Here is a 20,323-nt window from a genome sequence, read left to right as displayed (position 1 = left end):
TAGAAACATGCAGGTAAGCATCCAGCAGATCCAGTGAGAGCAAATGAGTTACCTATGGCACTTTTTCTTGAGGTACTTGTTTAGTCTGTTCAGGTTTGCAATGATTCTGTATCTTTTTCTATTCTGTCTTTGAGAAAAACATGGGAGTAAAACCCCTTAAATACTCTTACCTTACTACACACCTGTCTTGTTCTGTTGTTTTTAACCACAAACACCATGGAATGTCTGTTCAGTATTTTATCTTGAATACAAATGCTTTTTGCTAAATACTTTCCCCGAGGAAGGAGACGCGGGCGCTCCGAAATGTGTAGGGTGCAAAAGTACTATAGACCACTGCACTGTATACATACTGGTGACCATGCTGTTTAATGCATTTTGCTACATATGTTTATGATATTTACAATTAATTAATCTGTTATACCCTATATATTTTTACTTATTGTACGTGCCTTAAAAGTCCACCACTAGGGCCCTTTCTGCTTGTAATGCCAGAAAGAACAAATAAAGATGCACCAAATTAGAGTAGAGTTGCAGGGGGAAAGCGGAGATTCCAAACTGCTAAGAGAAAAACCTGTAAGGGCTCTTTCACACAGATGGACCGTTCAGGCCGCCTGTCAGTTTTTTAGGCAGACCTGAATGGACGCTCCATAGACCTATACATGTCACTGCTGACATCCGACCCACTCCGATCCAAAAAAATGTGAAGGAGGAAAACCCCATTTTTCCACCTGTCTGCGGATCAGATGAAAACGGACTCTACGGTCCATCTTCATCCGATCCCCTATAGAGAACGGCACTCTGACAGGTCCGTCCCTGCACAGTGTGCAGGGACATACCTGTCATCTGCCTTCTCTGCAGGAATCAATAGAGCGATCCCTTGCTGAGCAAAGCGGAGCCCGTACACAGACACATCCGTGTGAAAGGGCCCTAAAGGATCCAGTAGGATAAACAAACAACCTCTCAACTGTAAAAGCAGGTAGGTAAGTTTTAGGAGGATGGCTGAGAAGATCAACAAGAGGACTTCTGACCACAAGTGTGCAGTGTGCAACTGCGGTTCCCTGACCCCCGCTTTGTGAGTGTGAAAATTCCTTTTCATCTCTGAGTTTTGCAAGGATGTATAGGACATATGACTCAAATAAATAGGTTGAACTTGGAGAATCCACTTGAAGGTGGATTTGTTTCACCTTTCTGTATCACCCGAGTCCAATCACTTCACCCGAGTATAGGTGAGGGTTTACAACCACTTTAACATTTTGTTTTGTTTTTATAACATATATAGGCAGATACCAGGATTCATGACATACAGGACTACTAATGGGAGTACTGACTGTCATTTTAAGTAAGCCAATAGCAGGCTTGTCAAGTTTTGCTAAAGCTTACTGAAGCCTGCTACCAGCCCGTTTTAAAATGGAACTTTACTCAGAAAATTAAATCCTGTTAGCTATACCTGCAAAAGGGGCCAGCCTGAAGTGATCCATGTAAAACATTAAAAATAAGCGTACATACAGTTTAAAATCCAGTAATAAACTGTCTCATCCTGTTCTGCACATGCTCAGTTGCTCACTATTTTCCAGCACTGCAGAATTTGTAGAGGCCGATCTGCTGACAGCCTTAAAGCAGAATTAAACCCTCCTATCCTTTACACCCAAGGAAGCTGCTTCTGTTTGATCTGCAACTGCCATGGTGCTGCACATGTGATCATTTATGACACCAGTCATTTGACAGTTTCAAAGTTTAGTTGAGGACACTAGCAGTTGTGACATTAGCAATAGTCATTCCAGGAATGTAACTTTTTTGAAATTGTTAAATTGATGGGTTTATTTCTGCTTTATGATGACAGCCTCCAGCAAGAAGAAACATTAGCAATGCTGGATGCAATTTACAGAACGCACTCATTTTGGTAGCATAATTATTAATGTAGAATGTGTGTTCCTTGCTAAAGAAATTTTTTTATCAAGTTGTTGGGGGTAACATTTTGCTTAAAGTGACAGCACTGTCATTAAGATATAGGTTTAACACTCCCAAACTGGAGATGGATGGTGCTTGAAAAGCATCAACAAAACTTGACAAAAGCTCCGCCAACGCTCACAGTTCACTGTGCTGTGCACACTGGCTAAAAGGTAAAATTATCATCCACCTGACTGTATATTTTTAAACGTGAATGCCTGAAACATCTACTTTGGATGAAGACCACATATCCATAAATTTATTTTCAAAGGGAAAACACTCTTTCACATACAGGGAGGATTTACATTTCAGTTGTATCAAGAAGGTCTAAGGAGCAACAGCTTTAGAAGACCCTAGGCCTGTGATATGGAACTTGCTAAGATACAGGCTCCTAAGGAAGGGAAGTCTAGACTCTACCTCTGAATCTGAGAATGAGATGGGGCCTGAGGCACACATGGAAGGGAACGTCCATCAGCATCAGAATAAGATTCTGTTGTGAAAGGTGACCGAGTGTGCTTAGAACTCATGTGAGCAGGTTGCGGCATTCATTTTGCACAAATTAAAAAATAAAAATAAAAAAAAATAATAATAATCCAAAGTGAATATTAAAAAGGTCTTGTGGACAAGATGGGAGATCTCTGACTTTTGAGCTGTATAAGACTCCAATAAGAATGACCCTATAGGAAAAGGTGTTCTAGTTTCTATATTGCTGGCTCAGACCTTTCTGGCGATACTGAGAAATCGGCCCTATCCACAATAGAAGTGTATGGGATCACCCTGACATCTCTTATATTAAGCCACCTTTTATCAGGATTAAAAACACTCGTCCTTTAATATGATGTTCTTTTTTCCTTCCAGGTAATAAAAAGTTTTACAAACTGAAGAATTTTAACGGCAACAGACTTCAAATAGAGCAACCCTTCTCAATTATTTAACCCCAGATGAACTACTGAAAAAAATTGCAGGCTTCAGGGAATACCTGCTAAGAATAGTCCGTTGGGGTCACTGGTAAAAATCCCCCTACATAGGTGATCAGTGGAAACAATGCCACCCTCGCAGTCAACTAAAGATAACTGGCTCTGTCAAGTGGCGATTGACCTGGAACACCATTAAATGTGAGTTCAATCGGCATACGGCATAATAAGGCATAGGAAATTACCTGAAAACATTGAAGTATAAATGTGGGGCTAAATGATAGGAGATTTTAAATAAAAGAATTAAGAATGCAGCATAACAAGAGTATTTGGCACTCAGCACACTTGCTCTGTGCGACAATATTAATCTTAACATAAAAAAAGTATTGCCAAAATAAAAACTTGACTTAAGTGCCCTTAACATTGTTGGCGAGTGAAGAAATGCCCACTTTACAATGCTGGTGAGTGTAGCATCCTATAGCATTCATGGTAGGTAGAAAAGCCCCTTTAAGTTGGAGGTCAGTGTAGAAGTTTTATTTGTATAAAAGGAGATGGTCAGACTATTGACTGTCATGCTAAAACAGATGGTCAGGGACTGCAGACATGTGGCAGGAAATGGTCAGAGATAGGGGGACATGATTCAGGAAACAGCTGGAGATCACTGCTATTACTGTTCCTCTACCTGTTCTCTTTACAGCCTCTTAAAAGATAACTTCTGCCACTTAGGATCTTTTTATCTTAAGGCAAGATCCATTATAGAAGATCAGAGGAAGAAAAAACACATAATTGAAAGACAGCTGAAAAAAGTAAGATAGTGTGAATATTAAAAAATCCAAACCGTCCCCTACTGGGAAATGGTTAGGACCTTATTATGTACCATTTTTGAAGCACGAATACCGTTAGACCCCAAGCTGTTTCTCCTGGGCCTCCCTCCTGCCACATTATCCCGATCCTCCCAATTCCTGTTAGCCCACGTGCTGACGGCTGGGCGCTGCCTAATTGCCCTAAAATGGAAGAAACGGGAGATTCCTTCACTAGTTGAGTTACACACTAGAATTAGAGACGTCAGGCGTATGGAATACCTTACAGCTTCCCTAAATAACACGCTTGACAAACATAACAAGGTATGGGATCTTTGGGATAAGATGGAGGCAGCCGCCTTCTGAGTGTGGAGGGGGAGGGGGCGCCCTTTACTTTGCTTTTCTTTCTTTTACTTCCCCTTTTCATTTCTTTCTTCTTCTTTATCTAAAAAGGTTTGTTAATTTGACCGGTAGCAGGCTGCAGGAATCTAACCCTCCCGGTAAATGAGTGTTATTGTACTGTAATGCTTGAGCTGATGCAATGCTGTATTTTTTGCCTTTGCTTACTGTGGTCTGTGACCGCTTATTTCTACTACCTGTGCCTTACTGTTCCTTCTTTGATTTCTTTGTTTCACTTGAAATTTCAATAAAATGTCAGTTTTCAAAAAAAAAATCCAAACCAAGTAACTACTAAAAGCCTGTCTAAAGATTATTTTTCCTCTACTGGCCTAAACAAACAAAATGCAGACCAATGTCTGTAGTGGCCTCAAGGGTCGCACACAAGGGGCCAATGTGCCACACAGATTGGACACCAGAGTCAGGAGAAAGCTTTGTGACATGAATCAGTTTACTTGTGGGTTTACAAGCCAGCAGATTTTGTCAGCATACTCACTTTTTGTTATCAGAATGAACCAGCTCATTGGTCTTCACATATGTGATGATGACACTTCTGACATCATTTGCAGTAAGCAGGTCACCCTTCCTGCAACATCAAGAAAGAAATACAGTAAACCATGAAATCACAAAGGATTATATGTTTTCTAGGCTTAAATGGCTTTGAAGCTGGTCACTGATTAAATAATTATGGCTAGCATGGTTCATACATCAAATATGCCCCAAAACAAATACACATAAAATAATTAAAAAAGAAAAATACTCAACATTTAACTTTGTTTTTACTTGCTGCATGTCCAGTGTTTTGTACCTTGTTTGCTGCACACTTGCCATGCACATCCATTATTTAGCAAAGGATTTGTGGAATAGCCTACATTATTAGTCAATTGAGTTAATGAAAACATACAAGTCATCAATGACCCACACACGATTTACAGTATTTCTACCTTTAGGAAATACATGTCCTATACAATAGCTTGTAATTTTTCATCCTCAACTTTCTTCACGTGACTAGATACAGACCATTAACTATGACCAAGTTAGATGATCAGCAAAGAAATCAAAGATTGGGAAGGGGGTATCAAAAGTAAACCATGAGGAGAGCGAAAAGTGGTGGGGTTGCAGAAAATGTGTGGGTGGAGGTTTTGGGGGCTAGATTCAACACCTAAGAATTATTCTTTTGCTCTAGAAAATCCCTCTTCCTAAAATCATATATCTTGAAAATGTATGAACTATAAATATTTAGTAATAAAATGCTTTTAATAAATTTGCAAAAGAATAGTTCCCAAAGTTAAGGGGGGTTATAGGTAGGATTACCAAAATGAAAAACAACGTATATAGCTGACATACATATGCATTTTTACAAACTACTAGCTTAGACATAGGTAAACCTCTTAACCACTTCAGCCCCGGACCATTTTGCTGGTCAAAGACCAGACCACTTTTTGCGACTCGGCACTGCGTCGCTTTAACTGACGATTGCGCGGTCGTGCGACGTGGCTCCCAAACAAAATGGATTTCCTTTTTTTCCCCATAAATAGAGCTTTCTTTTGGTTGGTATTTGATCACCCCTTTTTATTTTTTGCGCTATAAACAAAAATAGAGCGTCAATTTTGAAAAAAAACGCATTATTTTTTACTTTTTGTTATGATAAATATCCCCCCCCCCAAAAAAAAAAATCAGTTTAGGCTGATACGTATTCTTCTACATATTTTTGGTAAAAAAAAAAAAAAAAAAAAAAAAAAATCGCAATAAGTGTTTGATTGGTTTGTGCAAAAGTTATAGCGTTTACAATATAGGAGATGGTTTTATGGCATTTTTATACATTTTTATTTTTTTTACTAGTAATGGCGGCGATCAGCGATTTTTATCGTGACTGCGACATTATGGCGGACACATGGGACATTTTTGGGACCATTGTCATTTATACAGCAATCACTGCTAGATAAATGCAGTGATTCCTGTGTAAATGACACTGGCAGTGAAGGGGTTAACCAGTGGGTGGCAGTGTAGGGGTTAAGTGTTCCTAGGGGTGTGGTACTAACTGTTGGGGGCTGGGCTTTAATTTAGTGAACACTGATCTCTGCTCCAATCACATGGAGCAGAGATCAGCGTCACTAGTTGCTATGCAGAACGGGAAAAGTTGTTTACAAAGGAATTTCCTCGTTCAGCCACCCCGTGAGCCGATCGGGCTATGCCCGCGATGATCGAGTCCGCGGGACCCGCGACCGGACTCAAAGGGGTCCCGACCAGCACCGGCAGCGCACTCACGAATGGCAGAGCGGCATTAAAGATTGGACGTACCTGTACGCCAATATGCCTGCCTGTGCCATTCTGCCGACGTACATCGGCGTGCGCTGGTTGGGAACCGGTTAATGAAGGCCATGCACACTTTAACTGTATTATCTGACTGATGTGTGATTCAATCAAATTGAACTGGCAAACAATTGAATAGCCATAACTTCCCTTCTGGTTAATTTAGGATTGCTTTAGATTGGATTTGATCAGGGAGTAAACGTAATGATAATTTTGCATCAATGAGCACTGATGCTTTGGTCATGTGTCTAATCATATTTCAATCAGATTATGATTTGCACGTTTATGTATATGTACACATATATTTTAAAAGTTGTAATGTTTTAAACATGTCAGCTGAAATGTTTTTTGCATTTAGCAATCTGAAGCAGGTGGTTTTGGGTGTGCCCGAATGGGGCTAACTCCTTAAATAGCCTGCTTAGTGAATGCTACTTTTGTTGTTTACAAGCTAGCTATCACTTGTGAAACACATCAACTGCCTGTCCTGTGTTTGTCTGATATACTTAAGGTACATCAAGCAAGATTTTTGGAAATCTCAGAGTGTGACCACTTATCAGATTACGAGCCTGCATGGAGGAAACAGAGATGCAATCAATAACTTATGATTGTATGATCCAAATATCGATTAAAATCCATTTTCCCATGTGTGGCATTGTCAATCCATTGGGTTGTTGACTATTACTTGCGTTCAAAAATGTGATGTGTAGAAAGAAGTAGTTTCCTTAAATATCAAAAACCAGGACTTTACCTTTTAACATGATTTTTTTTCCCCTAATGCAAATGCCAAGGATGGTATTCACTAGAACAGGGGTCACCAAAGATTGCATCTGACCCACAGCAACTATCCCTAAAAATACTGAGGATGGCTGGCAGTTGTCTGTGTATTATAATATGCCCCCGTGAAGAATACACCTGGATGTAAGGGGGGACTGATAGGCATTCCTGGGTTTTGTGAGGGGGGGGGGGGGATGGAACTTGTTATTGTGTGTCCCGCTAATATTTGCAAACATCCCAAGTGGCCCTCGTACTAAAATGTTCGGACACCCCTGCACTAGAAAAAGTGACACTATGCATTAACAAATATATGCTAGGTTATATTAATTTATTCATAAAAAAAAAAAAAAAAAAAATGTAAATAAAAGATATCGCAAGGAGTCAAAATTTTGTAGTGCTAGATGCAACGGATGAATGTAAATTAGGATTAACATGTCACTTGCATAATAAAATGGGAAAGTGGTAAATCTGAACAGTTGAAGAAGACCAAAATTACATATTGCCTACAGTTTGACAGGAGGCGTGAAGTTCTACTACGGTCTGATGAGACAAAAGTGAACTTTGGAGTAAGCCAAGTATGCAACATACGTATAAAACCTTTTATAAATGAAATATTTCATTGGTACATTGAATAAAGCATAAAATCACATTTTGTTGTTTTTCAGCCTGAAATGAAGAGAGTTTTTGTTTTATCCAGCTGTATTTACTCAGTGCAACTTATAACATCGAAGTGAGAGATATATCACCAACAAAAAACAAAACAAAAACAGAATCACTGAATTGGAAAAAGGATTACCCCCCTCATGTCAGTATTTTGTTGAACCACCTTTTTCTTTAATTACAGCCTTTAGTCTGTTGGGATATTTCTCTATTAACTTTGCAATATTTGCCCACTCTTCATTGCAGAACTGCTCAGGTTCAGTTAAATTTGAAGGGGACTTTGTGGACTGCAGTCTTCAAGTTATTTCATACATCTTCAATGGGGTTTAAGTCTAGGATCTAGGTGGGCTGTAGGTGCAGGCATCATCCCGGTATAACCACTAAAACGAGGGGACGTCCCTGTACGCGCTTCCTATCGGGAAGTGGTTAAATGATTGAGACAGAATATCGACCAAAAATCCAGAAAAAATACATGATACAATGGTTATATATCGAGTTGCAGTTCAGTGAGTAAAAATAAGTATTTGATCCCAAAACAAAACAGTACTTGGTGGAGAAGTCCTTGCTGGCAAGCACAGAGGCAAGATGTTTCTTGTAGTTGGTCACCAGGTTTTCACACATCTCAGGAGGCATTTTGCTCCACTCTTCTTTAGAGATCTTCTCTAAATCCTTAAGGTTTCTTGGTTGTCGCTTGGCAAATCGAAGTTGTAGCTCCCTCCATAAATTTTCTATAGGATTAAGATCTGGAGACTGGCTAGGCCACTCCATGACCTTAATGTGCTTCTTCTTGAGCCAGTCCTTTGTTGCCTTGGTGATATGTTTTGGACATTGTAATGCTGGGAGATCAATCCACAATCCACCTTAAGTGTTCTGGCTGAGGGAAGAAGGTTGTCATCCAATATTTTACAATACATTGCCCCGTCCACTGGCCCCTTGATGTGGCAAAGTTGGCCTGTACCTTTAGCAGAGAAACAGCCCCAAAGCATAATGTTTCCACTACCATGCTTGACTGTGGGGATGGTGTTCTTAGGTTTATAGTTAGCATTTTTTTTCCTCCAAACAGGGTGAGTCGAGTTAATGTCAAAGAGCTAAATTTTGGTCTTACCTGACAGCACTTTCTCCAAATCCTTCTCTGAATAATTTAGATGTTCATTGGTACTGGTGTATTGGGTAGACAGGCCTGTTCATGTGTCTACTTGAGGGGGACCTTGCAGGCACGGCAGGATTTCAATCCATGGCAGAATATTGTGTTACCAATGGTTTGTTTGGTGACTGATCCCAACTGCCTTGAGATCATTCACAAGCTTCTCGTGTGTAGTTCTGGGCTGATCCCTCACTCTTCTCATGATCATCCTTACCCCAGACCAAGGGCGACTGATGGCTATTTTGGATTTCTTTCTTTGGCAAATAATCACTCCAACATTTGTCTCTTTCTCACCAAGCTTCTTGCTGGTGGTCTTGTAGCCCATTCCAGCCTTGTGTAGGTCTAAAATCTTGTCTCTGACATCTTTTGACAGCTTGTTGGTGTTACCCATGATGGTGGGCTTGAATAGAAGAAAGATTCGTTGGACAGGTGTCTTTTATTCACATAAGGAGTTGTCATTAGAAGCACCTTCTTAAATGGACACGCCTAATCTGTGTAGCACATGGGCACAGAATTATTGATGGTTGGTAGGGGATCAAATGCCTATTTTACTTACTAAACTGCAATTCAATTTATAACATTCGTATCATGTGTTTTTCAGTATTTTTGGTTAATATTCTGTTTCTATCATTTAAAATACACCTATGATAAAAAGCATAGACCCTTCATTTCTTTGTAAGTGGGCAAACTTAAAAAATCTGCAGGGGATCAAATATTCATTTTCCCCACTGTATACAAGTTTTTCTGCTCTTCAGCTATCCTTATGGTTAGTGTATTCCATGTGTGGCCCAAGACAGCTCCTCTTCTTCCAATGTGGCCCAGTAATGTCAAAACATTGGACACCAGCAGCACATTACAAAATCTCACTCCAAATCTCATGAGGCTAGCAGTCACAAAAAACAGCAGTGATCTCAAACTGCAGATATACAGCTATTAGGATGAAGGCACAGGTTTTCCTAAGCACAGAAACCTCACTACTACTTTGCACGGGAGGAATTCCAGGCATAGGTTCTGTATGTTTGTTCTTAAATTTGAATTTGTATAGTAAGTTGCAACAGGTATACATTTAAATAATTTGTAAGTGCTTTGATTTGCTGTCTGTGCCCCTGTTCAGAAGATTTCACCTCACTTTGTCCCTGTGACAATTGAATTTTGAAAATTTTGGCTTGTCATGGAAACAAGGACTGGTGATAAAGCTTCAGTGGAGAACACCTTTTTACCATAACTCCCTTCCTAGGGGTAGATTTCCTCTCCCTTCCTGTTGTCTCCCTCAGTTTGTAAGTATGAGTCATATGTACCGTATATACTCGAGTATAAGCCGAGATTTTCAGCCTCTTTTTTGAGGCTGAAAGTGCCCCCCTCGGCTTATACTCGAGTCATCGCTGTCTGCCTGCTCGATCAGCGTGTCGAGCAGACAGACAGCGGACATTCTACCATTCAAACGCCGCGCCTCCGCCTTCGCCTGTGATAGGCGGAACACTGAATTTCCCAGCAGCCTGTGTTCTGCCTATCACGGACATCGTCTCATCCTCGTACTACGGACGAGGATGAGACGATGTCCGTGATAGGCGGAACACAGGCTGCTGGGAAATTCAGTGTTCCGCCTATCACAGGCGAAGGCGGAGGCGCGGCGTTTGAATGGTAGAATGTCCGCCGAGGCGCCGACGAAGAGCGGCGATCCTGGCAAGGCACGGGACGGAGGCAAGGCAAGGCACGGCACGGGACGGGACGGAGGCAAGGCACGACACGGGACGGAGGCAAGGCACGGCACGGGACAGAGGCAAGGAGGCAAGGCACTGGACGGAGGCAAGGAGGCAAGGCACGGGACACAGGCTCGGGACACAGGTAGGCTGGACACACACACACGGACACACACACACACACAGGGATGGATGGATACACACACACACAGGGATGGATGGATGGATGGAGACACACACACACAGGGATGGATGGATGGATGGAGACACACACACACAGGGATGGATGGATGGATGGAGACACACACACACAGGGATGGATGGATGGATGGAGACACACACACACAGGGATGGATGGATGGATGGATGGACACACACACACACAGGGATGGATGGATGGATGGACACACACACACACAGGGATGGATGGACGGACACACACACAGGGATGGACGGACACACAGGGATGGACGGACACACAGGGATGGACGGACACACAGGGATGGACGGACACACAGGGATGGACGGACACACAGGGATGGACGGACACACAGGGATGGACGGACACACACAGGGATGGACAGGCATGTCTCACCCTCGGCTTATACACGAGTCAATAAGTTTGCCAGTTTTTTTGGGGGTAAATTGGGGGCCTCGGCTTATATTCGGGTCGGCCTATACTCGAGTATATACGGTAAGTCAGATGTATGCAACTTGAGGACTTCCTGTATATACACTTTAAGAGCACAGTTTTTAAGACAAATAGGATTTCTATACTTACTGTAAAAGTGAGAAACACAGGAAGTCTTTCGCTTTCAGGTTATACTGCTGCCTAACCCATAGGGGGATTAATCTGTGTTACCCCCTGAATAAGCTACACACCAAGAGTGGGAAGCAAGAGGCCATTGAAAAAAAAAAAAAAAAAAACACACTGACAAGGCCAGCTTTATTACAGATCTCATATGCAGGAAATCAGGGATCCTGCCTATGACATACTTCCTGGGGTGCCAACCCCTGGATCCACACCAAGAAACATATGCCTTCCAGACTCTATAGTAAAATGATTCTGGAAGCCGGATTCCTGGCATTAATCAAAGTAGACCCTGTCAAAGGAAATCACCCACGATCTTTTATAAAGTGGGATTCAACAGTCGAACCTGTTAAATTTTTTGTCTGTGAGGTAGGATGAAATACCGTTCCTTGTGCGAGAAGGTCTGGCTATAATGACAGAGTCATGATCTCGGTAAATCAAGATCTTCTGGGACCCACAGAACTGGAGGAAATGCATAGATCAGTGAAAACTGATCCCATGGGAAGAATAATGCTTCTATTACGCCTGCTAGTGGATCCCTTCCCGACACAAAGTTGTCAACTTTGTTGTTGAATCTGGGCGCGAATAGGTCCATGTCCAGAAAACCCAATTTCTGACATATCGCTAGGAAGAGGTCGGGTGAAGAGATCATTCTCCCAGAAATAATTGTTGGCGACGCAAGTAGCCCGCCTACCAATTATCTATTCCCGAAATGAAAAATTGCAGATAGACAAGGAATGCTAGAACATTATTCACCTCTTTTTGGGCTGCACAACCTCTCGTGCCCCCCTGGTGATTGATGTAAGCCACCGCTGTGGCCTTGTCAGACTGAATCCTTACAGGACAGTCCCGTAGTCTGACCGTTCCAGATTCTAGGGCCAGACAAATCTTCCAAAAAGTTGATAGGCAAGGTCCTCTAACCTGGACCATCTCCCCTGGACAGAATCTTCTTCCATGACTGCTACCCAGCCTACAAGGCTGGAATCTGTTGTTTACACCTTCCAGGATACAGGTAAAAAAAGATTTTCCCTTTTTCTGGATAACAACCACCAATTTAGGCTCTGACTTACGTTGGGAGCCAAGTGTATTGGAAACAAACAAGGCCTGAATCTTTTGATTCCAGACCGACAGGATGGTGCTTTAAAGCAGTTTTTGAGTAAAAACTGTGCCTAAGGGATGGCCTCGAAGGAGGCCACCATTTCCCCTAACAATCTCATGCATATCTGAATGGTATGGAATTGTTTTGATAAGTTTAATTAGTCCTACAATGGAACGGATTCTTGTCTGGGGTAAGAATTCCTTCTTCTGTATGGTATCTATAACCAGCCCCAATTACTGTAATCTCCTTGATGGTTTTAAGGAGGATCTTCCTAGGTTAAGTATCCAACCCAGAGATTTCAGGTAGTTACAGCTGTGATCAGACTCTGGTTTAGACCCGAGACTGAATGATCTATTAAAAGTAGATCTTCTAAATAGGCTAGGAGCCCTTAATCTGGCTAAAGGAGGTGCCAGAATCTTTCAGAACACCCGTGGTGCTGTGGCTAAACCGAATGGCAGGGCTACAACTCAAATGATGATTTTATATTTCAAAACGCAGAGATTTCTGGTGAGCGGGAAAATTTGGCACATAGAGATATGCATTTTTGAGATCGATTAAAGCCAAAAAAACAACCCTCCTTGCAGGATGGACACAACCGATCGGATTATGAAAGGATCGGATGTTTAAGTGCCGATTCAGATCTTCGAGATCTAGAGTGGGTCTTACCTCTCCGTTTGGCTCTGGAACCATAAAAGGTTTGAGCCAAACCCTGTGCCCTGTTCCACTAAGGGAACCTCTGATATCACCAACTGGGATAATATATGATCCAGAGGCCAGAAAGAGACTTCTTTTTCTCTGGATCCTTGGGAACATTTTCCCTTAGAAAAAACGAGGAGACGGAAATTCTCTGAACTCTAGTCATAACCTAGAGAAAAAAAACTGCATTGTTCCTGCCAGATCTTGAGAATTGCAGGACCTTTCCCCCCACCCGAACGAGGGAGGGGGGGGGGGGGGGCCTTTATGAGAAGGCTTTAGCTTCTGCTTTGTGGGCTTTTCAGATAATCTCTAAATAGCTGTACACCATGAAGGGAAAAAACTGGCTAAGAGCTTTTTACACGGTGCTCATCAATTTTTCAGCCACAGAACACTGCGAGAATGCACTAGTCCAAGCATAAGCCATAAGGCTTAAATTATAAAGTCTTTCATAGCATCTACTGTGACACATAGTGCGTCAGATACACCAGCCCATTGCCAGACCTGCTGATCAGGCATCTCCAGAAACTGTTCCTTAATGGACTAAGATACAGCAATTGCAGCAAGAACCAGCTGCGCTACTGAACTTGCTAAAGAAGTATTGTTTTTAGAAAGAAGTTCCAACTTTTTATCTGTTGGGTCCTTTAACATCAGTGCATTATCCACCAGACATGCAAGACTCTCTCACTGAGGCGATTGCAGCATCAATTGCTAGAACCCCCCCCCCCCCCCATTTTCTTCATAGAAATCCTCTTCCATAGATAAAGTGTGGAGAATTTATTGGGAGGATAATATTGTTTATCTGGATGTTCACATTCAGATTACATAAACTTTTTTAGCCATACATGAATAGGAAAAAACATCCCCAGATGGGGGAGGTTCTAATGAACCCAATTAGGGGTAGGTTCCTCAAGAGCCTGTGCTGCAGGCAGCAAAAAAGGTTGAGTAAGGGAGTACACAAGCAACCTGTCTTGTGATGCTACTCCTTCCATATTAGGATCCTCAGAAGAGGATACAAGTATTTTCCAAATATTTGGGAAGATCTACCTGATCCCCAGCCTTGTGCACTTCAATAAGAAGGTGCTGAGGACTAAATGGGAATCTGCTATGTTTAGCCTCACTATGGAGAGATATCATAGCATTAATCGTCTTTCCAAATTACAAATGGTAGAAGAAAAAACTTTTCTATGATATATACAGGGACTGAAGTGTTTTATGCAACAACAGTTTCCCCTGATGGCTCAATCTGACTAGCCACATGCCTCTCAGAGGAGGATGACATTCTTTTGGAAATGGATTCAGTTTATAGTGAAAACCACAGACCCCTTTAGAGAAGTTCCTGGTCCCATTACCATTCATAGCCTGAAGCATAAAGCAGAGGCACTACTAGCAAAGGAAAGTACATTACTCGGCTATAGTTCAGCGCCATTAGCTGTTATTAATCCTATCCTGATAAAGTATAATTTGTCAAAGGGAAAAAAGCCTGTGTCACTAACCTGAACAAGCCATCCTCCTGCTCTGTCCCTCCACAGCCAGCAGCCGCTTCACACACACAATGCTAAAATCAACCTCCTGCATGTGTGGCCGGCGTCTGACGCCATTAGCCACGCCCCCCGCACAAATTACTCCCCCCCTTTCCTTTCAAAGCAAAGTGCTTTCCCACGCGAGTGGCGTCCTGTGGAACATGCACGCATGGCGGGAGGGGGGGAATCCTCTGCTGAGTGGCTGCGGTCTCTTTTTTTTTTTTTTTTTTTAAAGGAACTAATTTGACATCCTATGCCTTGAAGGGGAAAAAACAATTTTTGGGTGCACAGGGAGAGAAGCAGACCCCCCTTTTACCAGAGGATCTGCTGTGGCCGGAGGAGAGGAGAAAATGACAGGCTTCTGTGCTGTTTCCAGCATCAGGTCGTGAGTGTTCAATACAGCCCCCAGTGGTGACACATAGGCATGACAACATTATACATAGAAGGAGAAATTCCTGAGAAAATCTCCCTTACCTTTTCCTCGCAGCAGGGTTTATCAGAGATAAAGACCCAATATTCACCCCACGGTGGGCTCCGAGACCTTTTAGGAAACCTTCAGGAACCGGGGAACCTCAGGTTTCCCAAAATCCTGAACCTGCGACAGCACCCTGCCAGTAAAAACGTTATGGCCTTACTACCAGAAAGTACTGGATCCCAGGGTCCAGCTCTCTAAAGAGAAGCATTCGCAAGCAAAACCTTGTTTCTTCGGACACGAGGCCCGGGTACCATTCATTTAGCCCATGAAAAGACATCAGAACGGATCCGGTCAGCATGGCTTTCTTCCAGTGGAGCTCAGCACAGCACATCTTTACTCTTGACCAACACCTCAGACACTGGCGAAAAAAAACGGAGGACTCCCAGTAGCGGGAGGGGTTATATAGGGAATACACTTCTTGCCTCAGGGCGTGCCAGTGTCCATAACCTATCAGTGGCCCTATAACCCACATAGTAACTACTATGGCTCTGATGTAAGAAAAGAAAAACTTATTTGGCAAGGTTTGAATGAGCAGTGTCATTGATTAATCCTTAAATTGATTATCAAGAATGTGTCTGGGGAGATTCATTACCACAGTGGCCCCAGTGGGGATTACTGTCAAATCTTTAGTGATTGAACGAGACATTTGAATGTCTGTTGCTATAAGACGGCTTAATTCTGGTTACACAATGATTCCGTTGGAGGGTTTTTAGATTCACTTAGTCCCTTCTCAACATTACTTCTATAGTTATACTGTCTCATTGGGTCCAAAGCTTACTCCATAGAAGTCTAAGAATTGACAGAGTATGGTGTCAAAGTGGATGATGGCTACATTTGGGGCCGCCAAAGTGACCATCTCTACTGTTTTGATTCAGCCCTTCACCTAATCCATATCAAAGTAATGCCTTGCTTTTTCACTTGGTGAGTTTTAATAGTTTTTAGACTTTGTATACTCTAGCCACGCTTGTTATTTTACCTATATGTAAAATAAAGTATTTTCTTTCATATATTTTGTTCTGTATATGATCTAGGTAGCCTATAATAGTCCCTTGTCCAATTTATAGGGTATCTCCACTGTACTCCATAGAAGTCAGGTTTTCATAATGCGCTGATGATGGCCAAATTGTCTGAAACAGCTATAGGAGTAAATTGGCTCGCTCTATATAATTAGACTATATTTGCACTAAACACCATAAGTTCTGGAGGTGTATTTCTGTCAGGGCACAAAGGATTGATCTGCATGGCACCACCCACTGTCCTGAAATGAGGAAAGATCTTTTTAGTTTTGGGATATGGAATAGAATGGGACATGCTAATACCATCCGTTTTAAGAGGGCTGGATTATGCTGTATATATTCTCCAGTGTAAAAACTCTACAAAGCCAACCGGAGCCTCAGACCATGAACAACAATTAATTTTTATATGACATGTTGGACAAGTCTACTTTAACCCTGCAAGCAGAGATACAATTTGCTGGGACCCACCTAATGGGAGTGTACAGGTGCAGCTCATAAAATGTGAATATCAAAAAGTTAAAGTGGATGTAAACCAGATTCATGAAATTTGACCTACCGTATTTTTCGGACTATAAGGCGCACGTAAAAGCCTAAATTTTCTCACAAAATCGACCGTGCGCCTTATAATCCGGTGCGCCTTATATATGACCTGTTGACATGATGGCAAGCGCCGAATTCGTTTTCTTCACTTGGGCTTTAACAGTATCTGTCAGATGGGCGCGCATGGAGTCACAGATCAATAGGGATGGAGATTCGTGGAAAAAGCCACCCGGTCTCTTACCGTAAACTGACGTACCGTAAACCTCTCAGGTTGTTCTACTGCGTGACTGATAGCGATGAGTTTGAAATCCGCTTCGTAAGCATGTCTCTTAACAGGAGCCATTTTTGGGGCAGCGGGTATACCGTAGAAAATGAACGAATGAATGCGCACACCTCCTGACTAAGATGGCCGTAATGCTCACGAAGCTGCACTGCTTGGATTGGGCATTACGGCCATCTTAGTCAGGTGTGCGCGCATTCATTCGTTCATTTTCTACGGTATACCCGCTGCCCCAAAAATGGCTCCTGTTAAGAGACATGCTTACGAAGCGGATTTCAAACTGAAGGCTATCAGTCATGCAGTAGAGCATGGAAATAGAGTAGCTGCGAGAGAATTCAACATTAATGAATCAATGGTACGAAAGTGGAGGAAGCAAGAAGATGCCCTGCGCCAGGTAAAGAAGACCAAACTGAGTTTCCGAGGAAACAAAGCAAGATGGCCACGGTTGGAGGACAAAATTGAACAGTGGGTTATTGAACAGAGAACCGCAGGTAGAAGCGTCTCTACTGTCTCTATTCGACTCAAAGCAACAGCGATCGCACGCGACATGGAGATCAACGACTTTCGAGGAGGTCCCTCTTGGTGCTTCCGTTTCATGAAAAGGCGGAATCTCTCTATCCGCACAAGAACCACTATGTCACAGCAACTGCCAAAGGATTACGAAGAAAAGCTGGCCATTTTCCATACCTACTGCAAGAACAAGATCAATGAACAGAAAATCCGACCAGAGCACATCACCAACATGGACGAGGTCCCCCTTACCTTTGATATCCCTGTAAACCGTACTGTCGAGAGAACAGGGACCAGTACGGTATCTATACGCACTACAGGAAACGAAAAGTCATCCTTCACTGTAGTTCTCGGTTGCCAGGCTAATGGCCAGAAACTACCACCCATGGTAATTTTCAAGAGGAAGACTCTGCCAAAAGAAAAGTTTCCGGTTGGCATCATCATCAAGGCTAACCCGAAGGGCTGGATGGACGAGGAGAAGATGAGTGAGTGGCTGAGAGAGGTTTACGTCAAGAGACCGGGTGGCTTTTTCCACGAATCTCCATCCCTATTGGTCTGTGACTCCATGCGCGCCCATCTGACAGATACTGTCAAAGCCCAAGTGAAGAAAACTAATTCGGTGCTTGCCATCATTCCGGGTGGATTAACCAAAGAACTGCAGCCACTAGATATAGGTGTTAACAGGTCGTTTAAAGTTAAACTGCGAGCTGCGTGGGAGCATTGGATGACAGAAGGCGAACACACATTCACCAACACAGGGAGGCAACGCCGGGCGAGTTACGCCACTATCTGCCAGTGGATCGTGGATGCCTGGGCGAAGGTATCAGTCACCAGTGTAATCCGAGCTTTCAAGAAGTCCGGAATTATCACTGAACAGCTAAGTACCGGTACCGATGACAGCAACGAGCCTGACTCGGATACTGATGAGAATGATGAGAGGGATACGGGCGTGCTTGATGCCGAAATCGCCCAATTGTTAAACTCAGACACTGAAGATGAAGAATTTGATGGATTTGCGGGAGAAGAATAAAGTGAAAAAGTGAGTGTCTGGTTTTGTACGGTATTCACCGGTAACTGAACAGTGTTAAGAGTTATTGAAGAATAAAGTGAAAAAGTGAGTGTCTGGTTTTGTATTTAATTGAACAGTGTTAAGAGTTATTGTTATAGACCATTTTATGGTTATTGCTAAAGAGTTGAATAAAATTTGACTTACAGTACCACATCCGAGTTGTGTTTCATTAAATGCGCCTTATAATCCAGTGCGCCTTATAGTCCGATGCGCCTTATATATGGAAATATCCATTATATTAGCCGGTCGTTGCTAGTGCGCCTTATAATCCGGTGCGCCTTATCGTCCGAAAAATACGGTAATCTCTCTCCAAAGCCCTAAGTCCCATGTTTCTGATGCTCCGTTCTTCTGTTATCGGCATAACTTCTGACAAGTTCTCCAACAGAGATAGAGCCAGCCTGAAATTTGTGTCGAGTGCTATCAATAGATTAGCAGAGAGCTGGTCTATTCACAGCACATTCCTTACTTCCTTCCTCTCTCTTTTTATGTGGAGTGGGGGCTTTCCTTCAATCAGTTGTCACACAGTGTATGCCAAGACTACACTCCCAGTTCAGAACAGGAAGAGAAATTTTCTAACACGATGTGCACTTTCTAAAGAATATAGTAAGCTGAAGACAGCAGATATGCATGTAAAATGTATGTAGGGATAGAAGTTTTATCTCTGAGTATAATCTGAGGCTGTTCACTTCACTGGGTATATGTGAGGGTTTACATCCACTTTAACCACCTCAATACAGTGCACTTACACCCCCTTCCTGACCAGACCAATTTTCAGCTTTCAGCGCTCTCACAGTTTGAATGACAATTACTCAGTCATCCAACACTGTACCCATATGAAACTTGCGTCCTTTTTTCCACACAAATAGAGCTTTCTTTTAGTGGTATTTAATCACTAGTGGGTTTTTTATTTTTTATGCTATAAATAAAATAAAACGTAAATTTTGTGAAAAAAAAATGCCTTTCTTTGTTTCTGTCATAAATTTTTGCTAATTAGTAATTTTTCTTCATAAATTTTGGCCAAAATGTATACTGTTACCTATCTTTGGTAAAAAAAAACCCACATTAGTGTATATTATTTGGTCTTTGTGAAAGTTATAGAGTCTACAAACTATGGTGCCAATCGCTGAAAATTGATCACATCTGATCAGGCCTTCAGTACATCAGGTGTATCTCATTTCTTGAGACACTAACAAGTCAGGAAAGTACAAATACCCCCCAAATGACCCCTTTTTACAAAGTAGACATTCCAAGGTATTAAGTAAGTAGCATGGTGAGTTTTTTTAAGTTGTCATTTTTTCCCACAATTCTTTGCAAAATGAAGATTTTATTATTATTTTTTTTTTTTTTTACAAAATTGTCATATTATCAGGTTATTTCTCACACACAGCATATGCATACAACAAATTACACCCCAAAATACATTCTGCTACTCTTCCCGAGTACGGCGATACCACGTGTGAGACTTTTACACAGCCTGGCCACATACAGAACACCAACATTGATGTCGTACCTTCAGACGTTCTGCAAGCAAAAATGACGCATCTCATTTCTCAACCACCTATTACATTTTTGAAGGCCCTGGAGTACCAGGACAATTGAACTTCCCATAAAATGACCCCATTTTGGAAAGCAAACACCCCAACGTATAATCTGTGAGGC

The 20,323-nt window shown here is 42.2% G+C and overlaps 1 protein-coding gene across 1 annotated transcript in view; it reads right to left on the bottom strand.

The window, feature by feature from the left end:
- The window catches only part of EIF2D (eukaryotic translation initiation factor 2D), a 115,471-nt gene that overhangs the window by 36,080 nt on the left and 59,068 nt on the right, over positions 1 to 20,323 (bottom strand). Inside the window, exon 11 of the mRNA XM_077481165.1 lies at positions 4,554 to 4,643. Within this exon, the coding sequence (XP_077337291.1) occupies positions 4,554 to 4,643 (90 nt within the window). The remainder of the gene's footprint in view (positions 1 to 4,553; positions 4,644 to 20,323) is intronic.

Source organism: Lithobates pipiens, unplaced genomic scaffold (genome assembly GCF_037356315.1).
Source record: "Lithobates pipiens isolate NorthernLeopardFrog02 unplaced genomic scaffold, aLitPip1_a1.2 Scaffold_16, whole genome shotgun sequence".
NCBI lineage: Eukaryota > Metazoa > Chordata > Amphibia > Anura > Ranidae > Lithobates > Lithobates pipiens.
The sequence above is the reverse complement of the archived record's forward strand: the minus strand, read 5'-3'. Positions and strand labels throughout refer to the sequence as shown.